This window comes from Mobula hypostoma, chromosome 2 (genome assembly GCF_963921235.1).
Source record: "Mobula hypostoma chromosome 2, sMobHyp1.1, whole genome shotgun sequence".
Classification (NCBI taxonomy): domain Eukaryota; kingdom Metazoa; phylum Chordata; class Chondrichthyes; order Myliobatiformes; family Myliobatidae; genus Mobula; species Mobula hypostoma.
The window spans coordinates 166,739,485-166,760,664 of NC_086098.1; the positions used below are offsets into that span (position 1 = coordinate 166,739,485).

General features: G+C 41.7%; 1 protein-coding gene across 2 annotated transcripts; it reads right to left on the reverse strand.

Annotated features, from left to right (window-relative positions):
• Window positions 1-3,117: 3,117 nt before the first annotated feature.
• On the reverse strand, window positions 3,118-20,678 carry timmdc1 (translocase of inner mitochondrial membrane domain containing 1). 2 transcript variants are annotated; one of them, XM_063073774.1, is made up of 8 exons: window positions 20,542-20,663; window positions 19,809-20,075; window positions 17,126-17,291; window positions 15,333-15,421; window positions 13,179-13,246; window positions 10,068-10,146; window positions 6,216-6,326; window positions 3,118-4,789 (listed from the first exon to the last, which is right to left on the reverse strand). In XM_063073774.1, the coding sequence occupies exons 2-8, from the start codon at window positions 19,937-19,939 to the stop codon at window positions 4,651-4,653; spliced, it is 783 nt and encodes a 260-aa protein (XP_062929844.1). In that variant the 5' UTR covers window positions 19,940-20,075; window positions 20,542-20,663; the 3' UTR covers window positions 3,118-4,650. The 2 variants fall into 2 exon arrangements, with proteins under 2 accessions (XP_062929844.1, XP_062929854.1); XM_063073784.1 differs by lacking the exon at window positions 19,809-20,075 and having other exon boundaries at window positions 20,542-20,678.
• Between the last annotated feature and the right edge of the window lie 502 nt (window positions 20,679-21,180).

Here is a 21,180-nt window from a genome sequence, read left to right on the forward strand (position 1 = left end):
GGCAGATGGAATGGAGGTGCTTGACGAAGTGGTCCCCCAACTTATGATGGGTCTCACCAAAGCACAAGAGGCCTTACTGGCAGCACTGGACACAATAGCCGAGCCCAGCAGATACGCAGGTGAAGTGTTGCCTCACCTGGAAGGACTGTTTGGGGCCCTGAATGGAGGTGAATGGACAGGTGCTCGCAGGCATAAGTGCTGGGAAGGATGAATGGACAAAGAAATCATGGAGGGAGCAATCCCTGCAAAAAAGTTGGGGGGAGAGGTTGGTAAAGGTATGTTTGGTGGTAGGATCCTTTTGGAAATGGCAGTGTATGCAGAGGCTCTTGGGCTGGTAGGTAAGGACAAGAGGAACTCTATCAGTATTAAGGAGGCGGGAAGATGGGCTGAGCACGGATGTTTGTGAAATGGAGGAGATTCTGTTGAGGGAAGCATCAATGGTGAAAGAAGGGAAATACCATTCTTTGAAGGAGGACATCTCTGATGTGCTTGAAAGAAAAGCCACATCCTGGCAACAGATGCAGTGGGAGATGAAGGAATTGAGAAAAGGGAATAGCATTTTTACAGGAGACATGGTAGAAACTACTAGGTTTATAAAAGATGTTGACCAACAGTTTGTCTCCAGAGATGGAGACAGAGAGATTGAGAAAGGGAAGGGAGGTGTGAGTGATGGTCCAGATAAAGAAAGAGGAGGGAGTGGTGTGGACCATGTGCCACATACATTTCTTATAGTCTATTTTGTGTATTGCATTGTACTGCTGCTACAAAATAAGTTTCACAACATACACTAAGTGACCACTTTATTAGGTACAGGAGTGGAACCTAGTGTGGTCTTCTGCTGCTGTAACCTACCCACTTCTGTTCAATGTGTTTGCATTCAGAGATGCTCTCCTGTATACCAATGTTGCAATGTGTGGTTATTTGAGTTACTGCCAACTTCCTATTGGCTTGAACCAGTCTGACCATTTTCTTATGACTTCTCTCATTAACAAGGCACTTTCACTCACAAAACTGCCACTCACTGGATTTTTTTTTTGTTTTTCGCACCATTCTCTGTAAACTTAAGAGACTTGTTCATGAAACTTCCAGATTAGCAGTTTCTGACATACTCAAACCACTCCATCTCGCACCAACAATTATTCCATGATCAAGGTCATTTTAGATCACATTTCTTCCCCATTCTGATGTGCAGCCTGAACAACAAATGAACCTCTTGACCACATCTGCATACTTTTATACATTGTGGTGCTGCCACATGATTGGCTGATTAGATATTTGCATTAATGAGCAAGTGTACCTAATGCAGAGGCCACTAATTATACGCCCTTTACATCAGTGATAATAAACCTGATTGGTTGAAGAAAACATTTCAGTTTAGTGACATTATTTGCAATGCTGGCATTTCATAAGATTAAAGTGAGGTGACAACACAATTTATGAAAAGACAGGTTCCTACTGCTTGGCGTACATACAAATAGTCTTCATTTCCACAGTACGTTTCTCAAGATCACAGGATTAATATGATTTTGAAACTTCCTTTGTCACTACTTTAAATCATAAAGATTATCAAAGGCAAGAATGCATGTTAGAATTTTAACCAGTGACTTAAAATAATTCAGAAAATTTAACAAAAAGTATAAAAAGTATTCATCCCCCTTGGAAGTTTTCATGTTTTATCGCTTTACAACATTGAATCATAGTGGATTTAATTTGGCTTATTTTGATACTGATCAACAGCAAAAGGCTCTTTCATCTCAAAGTGAGAACAAATCTCTACATAGTGATCTAACTTAATTACGAATATAAAACACAAAATAATTGATTGCATAAGTATTCACCCCCTTTAATATGACACACCAAATCATCACTGGTGCAGCCAATTGATTTTAGAAGTCATATAATTAGTTAAATGGAGATCACTGTGTGCAGTCAAAGTGTTTCCATTGATTGTAGTAAAAATACAGCTGTATCTGGAAGGTCCAATTGCTGGTGAGTTAGTATCCTGGTAAAAACTACACCATAAAGACAAAAGAACACTCAAAGCAACTCCGTGAAAAAGATATTGAAAAGCAGAATTCAGGAGATGGACACACAAAATTCTCCAAGCAACACACACAGAAAAATGCTGGTGAACGCAGCAGGCCAGGCAGCATCTCTCGGAAGAGGTACAGTCGATGTTTCGGGCCGAGACCCTTCATCAGGACTAACTGAAGGAAGAGTTAGTAAGAGATTTGAAAGTGGGAGGGGGAGGGTGAGATCCAAATTTAATAGGAGAAGACAGGAGGGGAGGGGTGGATCTAAGAGCTGGAGAAGGGAGAGGATCATGGGATGGGAAGCCTGGGGAGAAAGAGAAGGGGGAGGGGAGCCCGTAGGGTGGAGAGCAGGCAAGGAGTTATAGTGAGAGGGGCGGAGGGAGAAAAAGAGAGGAAAAAAAAGGGGGGGAAATTTAAAAAAATATAAAATAAATAAATAAGGGATCAGGTGTGAAGGGGAGGAGGGGCATTAACAGAAGTTAGAGAAGTCAATATTCATGCCATCAGGTTGGAGGCTACCCAGACGGAATATAAGGTGGTGTTCCTCCAACCTGAGTGTGGCAAGATCGCCCAGTGGCCACACATTTTAATTCCACATCCCATTCCTATTCTGATATGCCTATCCACGGCCTCCTCTATAGTCAAGATGAAGCCACATTCAGGTTGGAGGAACACCACCTTATATTCTGTCTGGGTAGCCTCCAACCTGATGGCATGAATATTGACTTCTCTAACTTCCGTTAATGCCCCTCCTCCCCTTCTCACCCCATCCCTTATTCATTTTATATATTTTTTTAATTTTTCTCCCTTTTTTTCTCTCTCTTATTTCTCCCCCCTGTCCCTCTCACTATAACTCCTTGCCTGCTCTCCACCCTCCAGGCTCCCCTCCCTGCTTCTCTTTCTCCCCAGGCTTCCCATCCCATGATCCTCTCCCTTCTCCAGCTCTTGGCTCCACCCCTCCCCTCCTGTCTTCTCCTACCATTTTGGATCTCCCCTTCCCCCTTTCAAATCTCTTACTATCTCTTCTTTCAGTTAGTCTTGACGGAGGGTCCCAGCCCAAAACGTCGACTGTACCTCTTCCTATAGATGCTGCCTGGCCCGCTGCTTTCACCAGTATTTTTTGTGTGTATTACTTGAATTTCCAGCATTTGCAGATTTCCTTGTGTCTGCGTTTTAAAAAAACTTTCCAAGTATCTGAATATCACGGAGTACGGTTAAGTCAATCATCAATGAATGAAAAGAATATGGCACAGCTGTAAAACTGCTGAGGGCAGGTCGTCCTCAAAAACTGAGTGACCATGCAATAAGGAAACTAGTGAGAGAGGCCACCAAGAGACATATGACAATCCTGGAGGAGTTACAAGCCCCAGTGGTTGAAATGGGAGAATGGAAAAGGGACAGCCACTGATGAAAAATAACTCACATGAAATCTTGGATAGAGTTGCCAGAAAGCATGTGGGCGACTCTGAAGTCAGCTGGAAGAAGGTTCTATGGTCTGATGAACCAAAATTGAGCTTTTTGGCCATCAAACTAAATGCTATGTTTAGCATAAGCCTTAACACCACATATCATCAAAAACACACCATCCCTAACGTGAAGCATGGTGGTGGCTGCATCATTCTCTGGGAATGCTTCACTTGCAGCAGACCCTGGAGGGCTTGTGAAGGTAGAGGGTAAAATGAATGCAGCAAAATACAGGGAAGTCCTGGAGGAAAACCTTTAAAAAAAAACTTTGTGGCTGGAGTTGAAAAGATCTGTTCACTCATGATCCCCATGCAATCTGACAGAACTTGAGCAGTTTTGTAAAGAATGGGGAAAAATTGCAATGTCCAGCTGTGCAAAGCTGATGGAGATCTATCTACACAGACTCAAGGCTGTAATTGCTACCAAAGGTGCTTCTAAATACTGACTTGAAGGGGGTGAATACTTATGCAATCAATCGTTTTATATTTGTAAATAATTTATATCACTTTGTAGAGATCTGTTTTCACTTTGACACGAGTCTTTTTCTCATCAGTGTGTAAAAAAAAAAGCCAAATTAAATCGACACAAAATGCTGGAGGAACTCAGCAGACCATGCAGATTTTCTCTTGTTTATGGCAAATTAAATCCTCTGTGATTCAATGTTGTAAAACAATAAAGCATGAATGAACCTTTCCAAGGGGGTGAATACTTTTTATAGGCACTGTACAACCTGAATTGTGAGGTAGTATTCAGGAGTTACAGTGTGCTGATCCATCTTGATCATACATTTGAGGGACAAGCTTGCGAAATGGCCACTGCTTTCTTATGGAAAGGAAGATAGTCACCTTTAGCTAATCTTCTGATGAATACTAAACCAGGTGCAGATTTCTTGTATGAAACATGGCAGAATACTAACAGAAGGTAACATGGATCTTCACCGGGTCCAGTATATTCACAGTCATGAGATTTGTAGCTTGTACAGTCATTTCACATATCAATCCCTTTAAATCTAGTCCTGGGACTCCATTGTCCTCCAACAAGCCAAGAATATCACTATTGTGAGTGCCTTGGATATATTCAATATCTTTTTTTTTAAAAAGTCATTTGAATTTTGGTATCTGTTACAAACACTCTTCTTAATTCTTTAAATGAGTCAGCTTTTCTCTTGAACAGATGAACTGGGATTTCTGGGCTGCTTCAATAACTCCTCCAATTTCTCCAAATCATTTTCCACTGAATCTTTTCCAGCAATTTCATGTACTAAATCTTCCGTCACATTAAGTCTGGCTCTCCTGCGGAGAAGATGCAAATTGTTTATGTAACAAAAACAATTCCTTATACGATGAGTTGGTAATAATCAGTGTGATTTGTACGAATCAGAACAAATTATAATTCAAACCAGCACAGAGAGTAGAGCTGCTGACTCACTATTCCATTGACCTAGTTCAATCCTGTCCTTGGGTGCAGTCAGCCTGGAGTTTGTATGTTTTCCATAAGAAATGTGTCTTCCCTCCAGTGTTCCGATCAAAGTCAAAGTAAATTTATAGTCAAAGTATGTGTATGTCATCAAATACAACCTTGAGATTCTTGCAGGCATTTACAGGAAAATAAAGATATACAATAGAATTTAGGAAAAACTGTAAACAAAGACTGACAACCAATGTGCAAAAGACAAAGACAAATAGCGCAAATAAAAATAAGCAAGAAATAATACTGGGAGCATGAGTTGTAGAGTTTGTGAATGAGAGTCTGTAGGTTGTTGAATCAGTTCAGTGTTGAGGTGAGTGAGGTGATCCATGCTGGTTCAGAAACCTGATGGTAGAGGAATAATAACTGTTCCTGAACCTGGGGTGGCGTGGGTCCTGAGACTCCTGTACCTTCTTCAAGATGGCAGTATGAGAAGAGGGCATAGCCTGGACGGTAGGGGTCTTTGATGATGCCTTCTTGTGGGCTGAATGGTGGCGAGTGCTTTGTCTGTAACAGACTAGGCTGTATCCACCACTTTGTAGACCTTTCTTTTTCCATATCAGGCCCTGATGCAACCAATCAGGAAACTCCAACTTCTCAAAAAAATCTGTGGATTGGTAGATTAATTGCCCACTGTAAGTTGGCCTTATTGTGTAGGAGAGTTTAGTATCTGGAGGACATAAATAAGTGTGGAGAAGACTAACTAGCATAAGGTTTGTATACGAATGGGTGCTCGATGGGCAGTGTGGACTTGCTTCTGTGCTGTATCTCTCTATAAATCTACGTATCTGTGAGAAATGGTGAACCAAAAAAATTAACAATACTAAATATTCTAGTTTCAGATCTATTGCTTGGATGTATCATGCAGGTTATCTTTAGCTTTATCAGCTTTATTTGTCACACGTATATCAAAACAATGAAATGTGTCATTTTGCAGTGAATCAAATCAGTGAAGATCGCGCTGGGCAGCTCACGGGTGTCACCAGGCTTCCAGCACTGACAGAGCATGCCCACAACTTAATTATTCTGACCCATACATCTTTGAACTATGGGAGGAAACTGGAGCGCCCAGAAGAAATTCATGGGGTCACTGGGAGAAGACCGTGGCGGGAATTAAATATTGATTTTACAGCCGGCACTGTAAAGCATTACGCTAACATGCCACATTTTAAAATACATTTCAAAACCTGTTTCAAAGATTTTCCCATGTCTTATTCTAGTTTCAGAGGTCACAAAATTATAACTTCTTACCATTCTTCCAACTTAAGTTTATAATTTTCTTGACGTTGTCTATGTTTCCTTTCCCGCAGGCTCTCTCCATTAACTTTTTGAATTCCCAGGATCAAAGCCCCAGCTGGTATCCTGGAAGAAAATGGTATATATAGCTGTCAGTACACAATCTACATGAAACTGGACTGGAAAGCTCACTGACTTTTCTCAGGCATTGAGTGACTCTATCTTAAAGTACTTGCAGAAAAAAAAAACAAACACCAATTGCAAGTATTTCAAAAACAATTAAACCTCACTACCTTCACCAGTCTTCAACCACCTTCACTTAGGGAAATACCATCACAGTGACAGGCAGCACACAACGAAAAGGAGGGAACAAAATTTGTAGCCAAGGCGAATACGACAAATGTTTTACATGAAAGTGTATTGCTACCACTTCAAGCCTGGACAATATTACTCACTTGCTCATTAAGCACTAGAAATCTGAGGGCAACTTTATATATTTCAGTTTTGTCTTTAGACCAATAAAAAAAACCCTCTCCTGGCACCACCTTCTCCAGCCAGCAGCCTATCCAATGGATTTCACTATTTCAACATGTTAACTCTCAGTAATAGAACTTCCTTTACAACAGGGGTTCCCAACTTTTTTTATGCCATGGACCAATACCATTAAGCAAGGGGTCTGTGGGCCTGAGGTTGGGAACCCCTGCTTTACATGAAGTACAAACTAACTTTAAAATACTGCCTCCTCACCATAGGTAGATTCGACTAGAGGCGCTGCCTCTAGAAGGCAACATCCAAAGATTGCCATCATCTGGGCCATACCATCATCCTGTGCTCCAATCAAGCAGGAAGTACAGAAGTCTGAAGTCCCACACCACCAAATGTTCAGGGGATATTTGTGTGGAGTTCTGCATAGGTACGTTCCAATGGGACAGGGAAAGGATGGTAGGGTACAGGAACCGTGGTGTACAAAGGCTGTTGTAAATCTAGTCAAGAAGAAAAGAAGAGCTTACAAAAGGTTCAAAAAGCTAGGTAATGATAGAAAGCTAGAAGTTTATAAGGCTAGCAGGAAGGAGCTCAAGAAAAAAATTAGGAGAGCCAGAAGGGGCCATGAGAAGGCCTTGGCAGACAGGATTAAGGAAAACCCCAAGGCATTCTACAAGTATGTGAAGAGCAAGAGGATAAGACGTGAAAGAATAGGACCAATCAAGTGTGACAGCAGAAAAGCGTGCATGGAACCGGAGGAGATAAGAGATGTACTTAATGAGTACTTTGCTTCAGTATTCATTACGGAAAAGGATCTTGGCGATTGTAGGGATGACTTACAGCGGACTGAAAAGCTTGAGTATGTAAATATTAAGAAAAAGGATGTGCTGGAGTTTTTGGAAAGTATCAAGTTGGATAAGTCACCGGGACCAGATGAGATATACCCCAGGCTACTGTGGGAGGCGAGGGAGGAGATTGCTGAGGATTGGTGGGTTGCGGATATAGTTCCATTATTCAAGAAAGGGAGTAGAGATAGCCCAGGAAATTATTGACCAGTGATTCTCACTTCAGGGGTTGGTAAGTTAATGGAGAAGATCCTGACAGGCAGGAATTATGAACATTTGGAGAGGCATAAAATGATTAGGAATAGTCAGCATGGCTTTGTGAAAGGCAGGTTGTGCCTTACGAGTCTGATTGAATTTTTTGAGGATGTGACTAAACACATTGATGAAGGTAGAGCAGTAGATGTAGTATATATGGATTTCAGCAAGGCATTTGATAAGGTGTCCCATACAAGGCTTATTGAGAAAGTAAGGAGGCATGGGATCCAAGGGGACCTTGCTTTGTGGATCCAGAACTGGCTTGCCCACAGAAGGCAAAGAGTGGTTGTAGACAGGTCATATTCTGCATGGAGGTTGGTCACCAGTGGTGTGCCTCAGGGATCTGTTCTGGGACCCCTACTCCTCGTGACTTTTTAAAAAATGATGTGAATGAGGAAGTGGAGGGATGGGTTAGTAAATTTGCTGATGACACAAAGGTTGGAGGTTATTGTGGATAGTGTGGAGGGCAGTCAGAGGTTACGGTGAGACATTGACAGGATGCAAAACTGGGCTGAGAAGTGGCAGATGGAGTTCAACCCAGATAAGTGTGAGGTGGTTCATTTTGGTAGATCAAATATGATGACAGAATATAGTATTAATGGTAAGACTCTTGGCAGTGTGGAGGATAGGAGGGATCTTGGGGTCCGAGTCCATAGGACACTCAAAGCTGCTGCGCAGGTTGACTGTGGTTAAGAAAGCATACAGTGCATTGGCCTTCACCAATCATGGGATTGAGTTTAGGAGCCAAGAGGTAATGCTGCAGCAATGTAGGACCCTGGTCAGACCCCACTTGGAGTACTGTGCTCAGTTCAGGTTGCCTCATCATAGGAAGGATGTGGAAACCATAGAGAGGCTGCAGAGGAGATTTACAAGAATGTTGCCTGGATTGGGGAGCATGCCTTATGAGAATAGGTTGAATGAACTTGGCCTTTTTTCCTTGGAGCAACAGAGGATGAGAGGTGACCTGATAGAGGTGTATAAGATGATGAGAGGCATTGATCATGTGGATAGTCAGAGGCTTTTTCCACAGGGCTGAAATGGCTAGCACGAGAGGGCACAGTTTTAAGGTGGTTGGAAGTAGGTACAGAGGAGATGTCAGGGATAAGTTTTTTTTGTTTGTTTGTTGTTGTTGTGTTGTGTTTCTTTCTTCCCCCCCATAGAGAGTGGCGAGTGTGTGGACTGGGCTGCCAATGACGGTGGAGATGGATACGATAAGGTCTTTTCAGAGTCTCCTGGATAGGTACATGGAGCTCAGAAAAATAGAGGGCTATGGGCAACCCTGGGTAATTTCTCAGGTAAGGACATGTTTTGCACACTTTGTGGGCCGAAGGGCTTGTATTGTGCTGTAGGCTTTCTATGTTTCTCTTTCTAAAAACAGCTTCACTTCAACCTTTCAGTTCTTGAACCAACCTAATCACTACAGTTTAGCAATACTGTGACCATCACTCAAATATACTCCTTTTTGTTCTTACTGTGTTCTTTTTTGAGAGAATAGTGGGACCCAGGGCTTCTGTAATTCCTGTCCAATGCTAGTAGTGAGAAGATAACATGGCCTGAATGCTGGAGGTTTTTGATGATGGATGCTGATTTTTTTGTGGCAGCACTCCATGTAAATGTTCTCAATAGTAGGGAGGGCTTTTCCTGTGATGGACTAGGTTGTATTCAGCACTTCATTTAATCTTTTCTACACCTGGGGGTTGGTGCTTCCATACCAGCTGATGATGCAACCACAAACAAAAGAAAATCTGCAGATTTTGAAAATACAAGCAACACACACAAAATGCTGGCCAGGCAGGCCAGGCAGCATCTATGGAAAAAGTACAGTTGACATTTCGGGCCAAGAACTTTTGGCAGGATGGTGCAACCAGTTAGGATTCTCTCTACTATACACTTATAGAAGTTTGTTAAAGTTTTTGGGGACATCTAAACAAACTTTAAGTAGAGCTGTTGGGCCTTTTTTGTGATGGCCACAAGAGAGATCCTCTGAGACGTTAACGCCAAGGAATTTAAAGTTACTGATCCTCTCCACCTCTGATCCCTTAAGACTGGCTCATAGACCGGCTTATTGTAACACTATTACAGCACCAGTGACAGCATTAATTCCGCCACTGCCTGTAAGGAGCTTGTATGTTCTCCCCACGACTGTATGGGTTTCCTCCCACATTCCAAAGACACAGGGGTAAGTAGGTTAATTGGTCACATGAGTGTAACTGGGCAGCATGAGGTCGTTGGGTCATAAGGGCCCATTACCATGCTGTAAGACTAAATAAATTTTCTGACTCACCCCATTACAGCGCCAATGGCTGAACCAGCTAAAAATCCACCCAGTCCAAGATTCATCCGGAATAGTCCTCCTGCGATTGCTAAAAACAGAAGTACATGCTTCACATTAGCTCTCAGTAACTGGTGCTACTTGTAAATGACAAAGGAAATAAAAGCTTCATTCTTTGAGCCCTGCACTCAATGTACACAAATACTGGTTTTGTACAGTTTGTGGAGCTTGCTACAAGCTTCTCTTGTTGTACAAGAGGTCAGGTTTCAACACCAGCCATGACATTACACAAAGGGATATTCAGAGAAGGTTCACCATGTTGATTCTTGGGATGAAAGACCGTTCTATAAAGGAAGGTTGAGGCTACACTCCTTACCACTGGGAAAAATGGTACATGACCTTATTGAAACATGAGATTCTGAGGGAGTTGAAAGGATAATAGGAAATCTAGAATTAGGAGGTGGGGAAAAGTTTCAGAATAAGAGGTCACCCATTTAATATAGATGGACAGGAATTTCTTCTTGGGAGTGTATTGATATTGGTTTATTATTGTCACATGTACAAGAAACAGTGAAAAATTTATTTTGCATACTGTTCATACAGATCAAATCATTATACAGTGCATTGAGGTAGAACAAGGAAAATTGGGGCGTCATGGTAGCACAGCAATTAGTGTGACACTATTACAATTCGGGGCTTAAGAGTTTGGTGTTTAATCCTGGCATCCTCTGTAAGAAGTCTCTATGTCCTCCTTGTGGAATGGGTGGGTTTTCAGATTTGTGCCACAGTAAACAGACATACTGGGTAAATTGTAAATTGTCCTGATTAGGTCAGGGCTAAATCAGGGTTGCTGGGGTGCCCCTGGAGGGGTTGAAAGGGCCTACTTTGCACTGTATCGATAAATAAATAAAAATAGAAAGTGATGACAGATCAAAAGTTCAAAGTAAATTATCGAAGTTCATTCATGTCAACAAATACAACCCTGAGATTCATTTTCTTGAGGGCGTACACAGTAAATATAAAGAAACATGATAGAATCAATGAAAGACTGCACTGAAGACCGATAAACAACGTGCAAAAGACAATAAATTATGCAAATACAAAAAGAAAAAAATAATAAGAGTAAATAAACAATAATATTAAGAACATGAGATGAAGTGTCCTTGAAAGTGAGTCCATAGGTTGTGGGCACAGTTCAGCGATGAGACAAGTGAAGTTGAGTGATGTTATTCCCTCAACTTCATGAAGTTGATGAAGATGCAGAATAAAGTATAATAGTTATAGAGGATGTACAGTGCAGGTAGATAAGGTGAGAGATCATAATGAGGTAGATTGTGATGACATGAGTACAACTTTCAGGGAACTATTCAATAATCCTATTACAACAGGATAGCTGTCTTTGAGTCTGGTGACACATGCTTTCAGGCTTGGATTAACAAGCACAAGGGACTGTAGATGATGAATCATTAAAATACTGTACATTCAAGTTTGGGATGGATTTCTGAACCATAGGGGAAAATCAACGATTATGGAGATATGCTGTAGGACATAGGAGCAGAATCAGGCCATTTGGCCCATCGTGTCTACTCTTCCATTCCTTCATGGCTGACTTATTACCCCTCTCAACCCCATTCTCTTGCCTTCTCCCATAACCTTTGATTTCCTGACTAATCAAGAACCTATCGACTTCTGCTTTAAAGTTACCTAATGATAGCAATTAACTCAATTCACCAGACTCTCACTAAAAAAAATTCCTTACCTCTGCTCTAAAGCAGGGATTCCCAACCATTTTTATGCCACAGAGATCTACCATTGACCAAGGAGTCCGTGGACCCCAGGTTGGGAACCCCTGTTGTAAAAGAACAGATCTAGCAGAAAAGAGGCCCCACAAGCATATTGAATCGTAAGTTGCTTTGAGGAAGCCATACTGCCCACTTACAACATTCTAGTGACAGCGTTCAGCTGAACCACCTGTTGAAGCATCCAGTTCATTCTGCAGTGGTGGTGGTGTTGGTGATGGCAAGCCCATGTCAAAGTTGGCTCCACCATTCAGAGGATTTAAAAATAAGTCAGTCTAGATTTCCATTTCTTGGTCACTTTTGAAACAATTAAGCAACACTTGTGGTCTGGATTATGCCATGGCTCTTCCCTGGTCAAACAGTCAACCAGCACTCTCACAGTGACCTCATGAAGAATGGTCATTAGGTCCCACCGACTGATGAAAACCATTCAACTAGGAGAGGCATGATAAAGAATCTGAAAAAGATTCAAATTCTAGGGAAGATCACAGGCAAAGGGGGAAAAAGACAAGATCAAATTAACAAATCCAGTAGGGAATTGTACCTCGCCTATCAGGAGCAGCTTCTTCCTCTCTGCCTTCCGATTTCTCAATTGAACATGAACACTAATTCACTATTTTGCTCTTTTCAAAGTTCAAAGTAAATTTTATTATCAAAGTACATATATGTATTCATTTTCCCGTGAGCATACTCAGCAAATCTATAGAATACAAACTATAACAGGATCAATGAAAGATCAACCAGAGTGCAGAAGACAACAAACTGAGCAAATACAAAATAATAGCAGTAAATTACGAGAATATGAGATAACAAGATAAAGAATCCTTAAAATGAGATCATTGGTTGTGGGAACATCCCAATGGACGGGCAAGTGAGTGTAGTTATCCCTTTTGATCAAGGGCCTGATAGCTATGGGGTTGTAACTGTCCCTAAACCTGGTGCTGTAAGTCCTGAGGTTCTTGTACTGTGTTTAGTTTTAAAATTCTTGTGTTACAGTAATTTTTCTGCTCATTGTACTGTACTGCTGCCACAAAACCATAAATTTCACAGCACATGTTAGTGACAATGAAACTGATTCCTAGAAGAAAGGTCTTTTTTCCCCTCAGATCGGTTGCAATGGATAACTCATTTAAATGTAAATTAGCTCAGCATCTGAGGGTGGGGTGGTGGGTGAAGACTAGGTAGAGTATAAAACTAGGTATAGACATTTGAAGCAAATAGTCTATCAATGCACTTGAAAATAAATAAAATGTTACAATTAAGAAATACAAAACACAGGGGGAGGTTCATGATTCGAAAAGTGCAAGTTTAAGCAGGCTCTCACCTCCAGCTGCAGAATAGTACCTCAGGAGATTCTGATCATGATACACCGATAGACCCATGCTAACTGTACTGTTTGGGGGAAAAATAACGAAGTAAGAATAAACAAGTAAAAACAAGGTAATCACATCTACATGGCCTGAAAAGGGAAAGTAAACCTGCACCCATACATATAATTGGGACCGCATGGTAGTGTAGTGGTTAGCACAACACTGTTACAGCACTGACAACCCAGGTTCAATTCCCCCTGCTCTCTGTAAGGAGTTTGTACTTTTTCTTCTGTGACCATGTGGGTTTCCCCCAGGTGCTCCGGTTTCCTCCCACATTCCAAAGACCTATGGGTTAGTCACATGGGCGTAATTGGGCAGTGTGGGCTCTCTGTACCTAATAAAGTGGCCACTGAGTGTATGTTTGTGCTCTTCTGCTGATGTAGCCCATCCACTTCAGGGATGTTCTTCTGCACACCATCATTGTAATGTGTGGTTACTTGAGTTATTGTCACTTTCCTGTCAGCTTGATCCAGTCTGCATTTCTCCTCTGACCTCCCTCATTAACTAGGTGTTTTCGCCCATTGAACTGCCACTTACTGGATGTTTTGTTTTTTGTTTTCGCTCCATTCTCTGTTATCTGTAGATACTTGTGCATGAAAATCCCAGGAGATCAGCAATTTCTCAGATACTCAAACCACTCTGTCTGCCACCAACAATCATTCCATGGTCTGTCACTTGGATCACATTTCTTCCCCATTCTGATGTTTGGTCTGAATAACCACTGAACCTCTTGACCATGGCTGCAGGCTTTTGTGCATCGAGTTGCTGCCACATGGTTGGCTGATTAGATATTTGCATTAACAAATAGTGAGCACTGAGCAGTTTTCAGTTTGCATCATTTCTTTTTTTACAGCATCCTTTATTTTACATTATCCATTTTGTTTAAAGTCTAATCTTAACTCACTCTGTGATACCCCTGATGATTCAGCTATAGACAAAATGTCACACGAAAGCTCCTTCAAATCTGAAAACAGAATCCAAAGTCGGCTCTTTGGATCCAAAAGATGTTAATGTTTGTGTAATCTTGCACCTAAAATAACAAGTCAAATTAAAGAGAATATTTTCCTGGTATTATTTCACCATTGGCACAGGAGAGAAATCTCATCCAAATCAAATTGTCATTCCAATCAGAATTCCTCTCTTACTTGTGATGATGAGTGCAATTACCTCCATTCAGTTTTACTCATACTATTAATGCAGTTGTCTTAGTACCTACGTTTATTTGGAAGCCAACAAGCCTGCTCAATCTATCCATGGAGAGACTAGGACTACAGATATTGGAATCTGGAGCATCGCACAACATGCTGGAGAACTCAGTGGGTCAGGCAGCATCTTTGGAAGGAGATGAACACTCAACATTTCAGGTCTGATTAAATCATGCATTTCTCATTTTCAGCATCTGTGCTATGTATCTTTTTAAATGTGCCATTACCATCAACAATTTAAAAATAAAGACTTAGAGAAATAGCAGCTTACTGAAATTTCAGAACGTATTATGCAAAAATAGTTCATTGAACAGTACAGCACAGGAACAGGCCCTTCGGCCCACAGTGTTTTGCTGAACCATTTAGTAATCAAATGGGCAACTAACTTCTGCCTACACAATGTCCATATCCTTCCGTTTTCCTCACATTGATGTGCCTATCTGAATGTCTCTTAAAAGTTCCAAATGTTTCTGCCTCTACCACCTGCACCAGGCAGCACATCCCAGACACCCACCACTCTGTGTATAAAAAAAAATAAAGCCCCTCCCCTCCCAATCTCATTTGAAATTACCCTCCTCACCTCAAATGCATGCCTTCTGGTATTATGACATTTCTAAATTGTAGTTCAAAGAAACATTAAAATCCAGCTGTAAAGGAAAATGGTCTAAGCCGGAACATAATCTGATAGAGACAGTTAATTTTTCCGTATTATGCTCTTGGGAACACTAACACATCTTGAAAAACACATATTAGTTATCACTTTTGACTTTCCAGTTTGTGACGACCAAATTCGGATTCCTTCCAAACATATTAAAGTGGTTCCAGGAGTTGGTCCTGGGCATTTGGCTCACACCTTAAACACAATTAGTTTGCGTGCTGTAACTGACCAAACATTTCACTTACTTGAAAATCGTGACAAATGCAGTCACCCTCCAGCTCCACCGCCATCCATAACGGATGAAACCTCGGACAGCAGCATCCTGTGCCGACCTCTAACAGATGAGAAAAAAGCAGCATTGATGCAGGGAAATTGTTGCTCACTCACACAAGCTACATAATAGTACCACAGAAAAAACAAATGCAGTTAATTGGTTTCAATTTGCAACATATTGCAGCACTGTCACTGCAGTTTTGGAGACTGCCTAATAAAAACACATAAACTGAGAGCCTTAGAGGGTTTTTTTCCCCTTTCAGAGTGGGAATGTTAAATGCTGGATAGCTTAGGTTAAGGTAAGAGTGCACCAGTTTAAACATTTGTATGGCAGGCTGTTTTTTTTTTAAATTAAAGAGAGATATAGGTGCCCAAAACCAGAGAAATTCCTAAGAGGCAGATACAATACTAGAGGCTTGTGTCCATTCTGAGGCAGCTCACTCACCTTTGGTCCCCACCAGGCATTCACTCATGGCTCCCAGTAGCTGTTTGCATGTGACAGCAGCCACACCTGGGTACACCTCTTCGAAAGGTGAGCTAAACCAGGTGAGGGTAGCCGACAGCCTCATACTCGATTGAGACAGGGACATAACTGTTTTAGCATGTGAAGCAGCTGCGACAGACTGGGTGGATGAGATCTACAGTGAGGTCCAACAGCCAGGGTGGTGGTACTGCACCACTCCGTGGAGACCGAAGGGCATGACAAGGCACAGAGGATGTCATGGTCATCCACTGCAACCAGGGAAGACTCCAGTTTGTTACACTTGTTCATACCACTAGACCCGGACTTCCGAGGTCGAGAGAGTGGAACTGTCCCAGTGCAACAGGTTAACCACTTTAAAAACTCTCCCGCACAGTTTTCCTGTCGTAATTGGACAGGATGGACAACATCACCGTTTAAGACGCATTTAGACAGACACATGAAAAGGCAGGGAATGGAGGGTATGGACCACATACAAGCAGATGGGACAAGTTTGATATGGCTCACTATTCTATGTACCTGACACAATAAAAGCAATCCGTGTGGCACCCAACACTTGAAAAGTTGAAGGAAACACAGTGGAAGCAATTGACACATCCATAAGTCCTGATGAAGGGTCTTGGCCTGAAATGATGACTCTTTATTCCCTCTCCATCCATACTAACATCCCCCAAGGCTTCCTGCAACCCATCTGTATAACACTGGTAAATCAAGGCTGTGATCCCCACAGGTTACAAGCAGGGTTTTCTTATGTTCTCAGCTTTACAATTATTTGCTGTGTCTTTTGCACACTGGTTGTTTGTGTCAGTTTTTGTCTGTTTAAGTTATTGTAAATTCTACTGTATTTCTTTTTCCCTGCAAATTCCATCTCAAGATGGCATGTTGTAACAAATATATACTTTGAAAATAAATTTACTTTGAACTTGCATCCCAAAGTTATGTGGGTTAGCAACTATTAATTGTTTCTACTGTGTAACTAGACCTGGGCTGGTGAGAAGGGCTTCCTGTCAGATTAGCACAAATAAAGATTAGCTTTATGTATCACATGTACATCGAAAGATACAGTGAAATGCAACATTTGCATCAAATCAGCAAGGGTATGTTGGGGGCAGCCTGAAAGTGCTGGATGCTTCTGGCGCCAAAATAGCATGCCCACAACTTACTAACCCTAACTTGCATGTCTTTGGAATGTGGGTGGAAAAAGAAATAAAACTAGGTGCTTGATGGTCAGAACAGACTCCGGGCCTGTTTCCAGTTTCTGTACCGCGTAATTCTGTCACTCACCACAGCTTCCAAGCGATTTCTGTACACCTCAGCCTGGCTCTGTTCAATGTAACGGATTTTAGCATGTCGAGCTGCAGGAATACCACCATACACCATCCCAACAAATCCAGCGACAACAGCGCTCTTCCAGATATGGATGACTTCCTCCGGGTAATTCTTCATCTCGCTGCGTGCACAGGACGTGTATTCAATCATAGAATCACAGCACAGAAACAGACACTTCAGCCCATCCAGCCCGTGCCGAACCATTCAAACTGCCTAAACCCATCAACCTCCATCTGCACCATACCTCTCCCATCCATGTACCTCTCTAAATGTCTCTTGAACACTGAGATTGCAATTACATCTATCACTTGTGCTGACAGCTCATTTGGTACTCTTACCACTCTGAGAAGACATTACCCCTCATCTTCCCCTTAAACTCCTCACCTTTCATCCTTAACCCATGACCTCTAGTTGTAGTCTCACCTAAACTCAGTAAGAAAAGCCTGCTTACATTTACCCTATCTGTGCCTCTCATAATTTTGTACACATCTGTCAAATCGCCCCTCAATCTTCTACGTTCTAGAGAATAAAGTTTGAACCTATTCAATCTTTCCTTATAACTCAGGTCCTCCAGTCCCAGCAAAATCCTTGTAAATTTCCTCTATAATCTTTCAATCTTACTTACATCTTTACTCTAGGTAGGTGACCAAAACTGCACACAATACTCCAAATTTGGCCTCACCAATGTCTTATATAACTTCAACATAACATCCCATCTCCTGTGCTCAGTACCCTGATTTATAAAAGCCAATGTGCCAAAGGCTTTCTTTATGAACTTATCTACCTGTGACATCACTTTCAATGAATTATGGACCTGTATTCTCAAATCCCTTTGTTCTACCACACTCCTCAGTGTCCTAACATTCAGTGTGTAGGACCCACCCTGGGTGGTCCCACCAAAGTGCAACAGCTCACAATTGTCTGCATTAAATTCAATTTTCCAGCTGGTCCAGATTTCACTGCAAGCTTTGATAGTCTTCCTCGCTCTCCACTACACCACAAATGACAATAAAGGTTCAATTGTTGCTCAGTTAACCACACTTCCATTTCAAAAAAAGATACAATTATGAACTTAGGCTCAAGGTTCAATTTTATTTGTCATGTACATTTACATACATTTAGTGGCCATTTTGTTAGTAATCTCCTGTACCTAATAAAGTAACTACCGAGTATATTGTTCATGGTCTTCTGTTGCTGCAGCCCATCCACTTCAAAGCTCGATGTGTAGTATGTTCACAGATGCTGTTCTGCACACCACTATGGTTATTGAGTTATTGTCACCTTCCTGTCAGCTTAAACCAGTCTGGCCATTCTCCTCTGACCTCTCTCATTAACAAGGTGTTTTAGCCACAGAACTGCCACTCACTGGATGTTTTTTTCTTTTTCATACCATTCTCCGTAAACTCTAAGAGATTGTGCGTGAAATTCCCAGGAGATCAGCAGCTTCTCAAAAGATACTCAAACCACCCTCTCTGGCACCAACATTCATTCCACAGTCAAAGTCACTAAGATCACTTTTCTTCCTATTCTGATATTTGGTCTGAACAACTGAACCGCTTGACCATGTCTGCATGCTTTTATGCATTGAGTTGCTGCCACACGATTGGCTGATTAGATAATTGCAGTAATGAGCAGGTGTACAGGTGTACCTAATAAAGTGGCCAGAGTGCAAATTTACATGTATTAGGAATTTGCAGTGGTGTGTTGGTGCGACATGCAACAAAAAAACAATATTCAATGATTACATTTAAAAAGTACAGATATGGAATATGATGTGCGTAAATCTATAAATACTGTCATGTATTTACAGTGCAAAGAACATTACAAAAAGTGGTTTAAAGTGTTTACAGTGCAGAGTAATAGACAAAGAGGTTGGGGGGCTAAATAGAATGGTTCATCAGATTAACTGCCTGGGGGAGGTTTTCAAATGTAAAAAAGGTAAAGGCTGATATTGCTGAGGAATAAAACTTGCTACTTTTAATTTTGTCCAAAACTGACAGTTTTGTTAACTAAATATACTTAGGGATACAAGATACAGGCAGATATACTGTATAGAGTTAGGTCAAATCTCTTTCAACAGATGCTGTCTGACGTGTCGAGTGTTTCAAGTTCCTGGAGCAAAAATAAACTGCTGGAAGATTCAGCAGGATGAGCTACTGTATATATTACATATTTTTAATTTTTATTTCATTTATAGTGAATGTTAACCATTGAATGGAAGGATAGATTGTGGAACTAAATGGTCACTTTCTGTTACTGCGTTTCATAGCCAGAAAGATTGAGACTGTCAAAAAGATTTCAAAAAGACCTCTCTAGCCCACCCCCACCCACACAAAATGGAACTCAGCAGGTCAAGCACCATCAGTGGAACTGAATAAACAGTTCACCTCTGGGGCCAAAACCCTTCATCAGGTCCTGAACACTGACTGTTTATTCATTTCCATTTTGATCTACTGAGTTCCTCCAGCATTTTGTGTGTTGCTCTGGATTTCCAACATACGCAAAATTTCTTATGTTCCCTCCCCTCCCCCCCAAATTTTCTGGTTTTCCCTCAATCAACTCTCTATGAATGTCTGTTAAAATGACTACCCTTTTCCAGGTTTACTGCATTAAAAAAAATGACTGGGTTCATACTTACTCTCGATGGAATAGTTCCCGGAGTCTATCCCATCCTGTCTCAGGGATCTGGGAACTACCAATAAATTTTGGAAGCTTTTCATCCCGGCTCTCCATGTCTTCCGTGGCACACACCCGAGGGAAGCAGAACATTTTATCAAAGTAGCAGTTGAGATAACTCCAGAAATACTCGTCACCTGGCACTTCGTGGAGGCAGAGGCACGTCTAAGGGTCAATGCTTTATTTCACCACTAATATTGCTCCTCATTTAGCCCCAGATGCAATGGCACTGTAAATCAATAACATAAACCACGTTCCATCACCTCCTTCACCAAATTAAACACTAAAATATTAGCTTTATTTCTCACATGTAGATGGAAGTATACAGTGAAGAGCATCGTCATAATGCAACTGGAATATATTTTATTATTCGTCAACATACTACAGGGAACATTTGTGTTGTGAGCAAAATATCTGTACTGTGTTGTGTACTTTGGTCCGTAGGAAGTGTTTCATTTGGCGGGTTGAATGAAAATAAACGAATTCCCCCCACTCTCCTTCTCCCCATCCCACTGCTCCTCTATCTCCCCCTACCATTCCTCTCCCTTTCCCCCTTCCTCCTCTCCTCTCTCTCCCCTCACTACCCATCTGCCATCACCTACCCTTCGACACCGGTGACATTGACGCTGTCCTGTTTGGACCCTGGGGCCCAACTGCCGCACAATTGCCGGCCGACAGACTATAAGCCACCTTACCTTCCGGCGCAGCCAAGACATCTGCTTCAACTGCTGGTGACAGAAAAACGAACTCCCCAGCTTTCCCCGGCACCCAGGTACCTCTCACGCCAGGAGGCCAGAGGAAGCCCGATAGAGCAACTACGCAGGCTCTGGAAATATGGCATTATGGGAGTTGTAGTTCAAGAGACAGCAGTGGGAAGAGCATGCGCCTTCCATCCATTGCAGGTGCGAGGGGAAAAGGTTAGAGGGAGGCCTTTAATATTAGGAATCAGAATCAGGTTTAATATCATCGGCATATGTTAATTTTATTAACTTATCATACAATACAGGATAAATATAGAAACAAATGCACGAATTATAGCATATTATGTATACTGAATAGTTAAATTAAAAATAGTGCAAAACAGAAATAATTGAAAAAGTTGAGGTAGTGTTCATGGGTTCAATGTCCATTTAGAAATCGGATGGCTGAGGGGAAGGAGCTGTTCCTGAATCACTGAGTGAATACCTTCAGGCTTCTGTACTTCCTGACGGTAACCATGAGAAGAGGGGAAGTCCTGGGTGATGGGTCCTTGAACTTTCTGAGACACCGCTCCTTAAAGATGTCTTGGAAACTACAGGGGCTAGTACCCATGAGGGAGTTGACAAATTTTACAA

Excerpts from the sequence above, each read along its gene's own strand:
- timmdc1 (XM_063073774.1), bottom strand. The coding sequence starts at position 19,939 with ATGTTCTGCTTCCCTCGGGTGTGTGCCACGGAAGACATGGAGAGCCGG. Across the intron at positions 13,247-15,332 it reads GCATTTGTCACGATTTTCAA|TACAGTTAGCATGGGTCTAT; the intron begins GTAAGTGAAATG and ends TCCCCCAAACAG. Across the intron at positions 6,327-10,067 it reads GCCATTGGCGCTGTAATGGG|GATACCAGCTGGGGCTTTGA; the intron begins GTGAGTCAGAAA and ends ATTTTCTTCCAG.